Source organism: Phragmites australis, chromosome 8 (assembly GCF_958298935.1).
Source record: "Phragmites australis chromosome 8, lpPhrAust1.1, whole genome shotgun sequence".
Taxonomy (NCBI): domain Eukaryota; kingdom Viridiplantae; phylum Streptophyta; class Magnoliopsida; order Poales; family Poaceae; genus Phragmites; species Phragmites australis.
The window spans coordinates 14,014,704-14,018,213 of record NC_084928.1 but is presented as its reverse complement, the minus strand read 5'-3'; the positions used below and the strand labels follow the sequence as shown (position 1 = coordinate 14,018,213).

General features: G+C 47.6%; 1 protein-coding gene across 1 annotated transcript; it reads left to right on the top strand.

Moving 5' to 3' along the window:
• Positions 1 to 1,716: 1,716 nt before the first annotated feature.
• Positions 1,717 to 2,861, top strand: LOC133925857 (uncharacterized). Its single transcript, XM_062371606.1, has 2 exons — positions 1,717 to 1,924; positions 2,008 to 2,861. The coding sequence occupies exons 1-2, from the start codon at positions 1,724 to 1,726 to the stop codon at positions 2,422 to 2,424; spliced, it is 618 nt and encodes a 205-aa protein (XP_062227590.1). The 5' UTR covers positions 1,717 to 1,723; the 3' UTR covers positions 2,425 to 2,861.
• The last annotated feature ends 649 nt before the right edge of the window (positions 2,862 to 3,510 follow it).

Sequence of the window (3,510 nt, the reverse complement as noted above, 5' to 3'; positions counted from 1 at the left end):
TTCGTTCCCTTCAGCGCTCTAACGGTTTTCCTTCACGGTTCCCGTCACGACGGGATTCCCAGGGTCATTCCCTCCAGGACGGGATTCTCTCTCCTTTCCCTTCGCGATTCCCCTCGATGGGAAGCTGTTGGAGATGAGAGGAAATAAAGGGAATGAGAACGGAGAAGGGAATCGGGAAGAGAACAAAATGAAGGGAATATGGTTGGAGATGGTCTAAGGGCATACCGGAGTGGATGCAAAAGTCCAGCCATCAATCGGTATTGATAGTCGTTTTTCAATGCTGGTTCCAGAACCAACGGCAGTAAAGGCAATGGACCCGATTTTTTCATCAATTTGATTTTAGTTCACAGCCTCAAGTTTGGCTCCGCTTGGCTCATGTCCGCCACACCTTATCTCTTCCCCCCACGCCAGATCTAACCTTATCTCTTCGCCTCCTCCCCGTCGCCTCTCCTCCCCTGCCTCCTCCCGACCGCCAGGCCCCAGCCTCCTCCCTACCTGCCCTCCCCACCAACCTCCTCCCGACCACCGAGCGCCAGCCTCCTCCCCACCGCCCCTCCCCACCGGCCTCCTCCCCCGCGCCTCCTCCCCACCATCAGGGGTCGGCCTCCTCCCCACACCCCTCCTCACTGGGTCCTCACCTCTGCCACTGCACGAAGTACGTCGTCCTGATCCTCGTCGGGGGCGCCGCCGGTGCGGCCAGCAAGGTGTCTGGGGTCGCTAGTGGAGCAGGCTTGCCCCCGGCAGCGCTACCCTTCCCTCCTATCTGCCTACATCGAGTGCCGCAAGGTTAGCTCTAATCGTTCATGCAGCGCGCGCGCCAAGAATTGCGGAATGGTTGCGAGATGTGTTGTATTGAATTTGATTGTGAGATGTGTTGTATGAACGAGATAAGTTGATTCTTGTATTGTTGTATTGAATTTGATTGTGAGATGTGTTGTATAATGAGATAAGTCGATTCTTGCGTTATTGTATTGAATTTGATTCTGAGATGTCTTGTATGGATGAGATGTGTTCGATGAGAGCCGGCTTAAGGGAGCTCGGTGGCGGCAGTGGCTGCGGGGAAGCGGCGGTGGGAGCGGCATCCGAGCTGACCCAATTCCATCGCCACCAATTTTCTCTTTTTTTATTATTTGGAAATATCAATTGTGCCGGGTGGGCAACCGGTATTGATAGGTGCCAACTATCAGTACTGAGTGAAGAGTGCCGGTTAAAAAACTAGCACTAAAACTGTTTTTTAACCGATCCTGTTTGGTCTTTTTTTTAGTAGTGAAGAAAAATGAGAAGGATCTTGGGGATTAAATTTTGTCTCTCTGCTTCCATGATTAAATTATTGTTTTCTCGCTCTTGCTTGATCGCTACGATTTCACAAGAGTTATCGATTTTGGAGGCAGGTGCTTCATCATTTTGTTAGAGGCTAAATATTAGAGACTATTTACTGGCCAGCTCAGACAATTGCGCGACCCAATTAACCTAGTTAAATATTTTTCGCAAAAGAAAAAGATTAAATAAAAGAAGAGATTTTGACGCTCATGCGAGAAATTGTATGGCGCGTGTAAATATATAACTGGAACATATTCCTGCCTTGATAAGCGTGCTACACATCAAGATGCCAACTAGCGAAGGAACCTAGTACTTTTCTTTATTCCTACGTCATGCACATATGTGCACCATAAAACGTACCAAACTTGGGCAAAAGAGCTTGAACATCGTCACGTAGCTAATCATGGCGTCAAATCAGCCACCGGCCACAGATTACGCTCCAACGGAGGAGCGGCCCAAGGGCATACTGGAGCGGATGCACAAGTCCCTCCTCCTTCTCGCCATCCTCGCCGCCAGCGTCACCTACAACGCCGGCCTGAGCCCCCCGGGCGGCGTCTGGGCCGACGACGCCGATGGCCACCTCGCCGGCGACCCCGTGCTCCAGGTGCAATGATTTTTACGACAACGAGCGCTTGCAGAAACTGAAGGTCACACTCTCACTTGGTTAAATAAATAACTGACTAGCAGGCTCACTACGCCGCGCGATACAACGTGTTCTTCTACTGCAACGCGACGGCGTTCGTGTCGTCGCTGGTGATCATCGTGCTGCTACTGAGCAGCACCTTCAGCTTCCATGGGTACCGCGCGCGCGCGCTGCAGACGGCCATGGTGCTGGACCTACTGGGACTCTTGGGCGCGTTCACGGCGGGGAGCTGCCGGAAGGTGAGGACCTCAGCGTACGTGGTGGCGCTTGTGGGCGCCATCGTCGCGTACCTTGTCGCCCACCTGCTGGTGCAGTTCTGGGTCCGGAGAAACCGATGCCCGTCCCGCTGGCACGAGCTGGTGGACCTGCTGAACCTGCATCGGCTGAGCCGTTTTTGCTGTTGCTCCGGCGATGGGCGTTCTGCAACTGAAACCCAGCCTGTTAATCAGTCTGGTCGATGAGAATTTGACATGCATCTTGTTCCATTTGCTTTTTGTGAAAACTGTGCAAAACCATGATCGTGTTGAAGTACCATCCTCCGTATGTTCTGGCAAGTAAGACTTCAATGCTAACTTGGTGAAAAGAATAAGAAACTCGCGGTCTACTAGCTAGAACTAGCAGAATAACTCGTACAATTGCAAGGCTAGATTTTAAAAGATAGTTTTATTTGCTACTTAAATCTGATATCTATGATCAAAAGTGAAATGTATTCGCTGTGAGACTATGACACCTTCAATTGCTATGCACTATTATAGTTTGGGTCACCTCGGAATAGGATGCACGTACCTTTCTGTTTTCCTCCAAAGCGATGAGGGAATTTCTAGGATTTGATCATTTTTGTCACATTTTTTCAACTTCACATTTATTGTGATGTCCCTTCGATCCCATCAAATGTTTTAAGCTATATGTTTTATGTTATACTTTGTATGGAAAAGTTAAGCTAAAAGTTTAGATGAGTATGTAAGGAGATGAATATACTGCAATGGATGAATTGTATTGAGTTTGGTGGGTGTGTTTACATAAAGCACATGACTTGGATCACAATTAGGGACATATTACAATCAATTCTAACAACTTGTATGCTATTATAAATACGTCCACCTAACTCAATACAATTCACCCAAGTCACTAGAGCAGAATAATTATCTTGGGACTCTTTGAAGAAGTGCATCCTACTTAAGGACTCTTACTACTACAAAAATAGTCATCAGTGCCGGCTCACAAATACCATCAGTGACGGTTTTTAACCGACACTGATTACTCGGCATTGGTAATCATGGATACCAATGCTGGCATTATCAGTGCCTCTGGATCCTAATACCAACCGGTATTGATACATATTACAGGGCAAAAAATGCTCGTATTTTAGAAATAAAAATGATTTCAGCACGTATGCAACATGCTCACAGTATTTACATTATTCGATGTCACCTTCATTCTAATCATCTCATAGCAGTGAATATTACAATCATCTCATAGAAGCAATCGATTAACATCAGCAAACCAATCAGAAGCATTCATGCACTATAGCATAGTATGCCATATTT

Coding starts and splice junctions, on each gene's coding strand:
- LOC133925857 (XM_062371606.1), top strand. CDS start 1,724: ATGGCGTCAAATCAGCCACCGGCCACAGATTACGCTCCAACGGAGGAG. Junction 1,925..2,007: donor CCGGCGACCCCGTGCTCCAG/GTGCAATGATTT, acceptor ACTGACTAGCAG/GCTCACTACGCCGCGCGATA.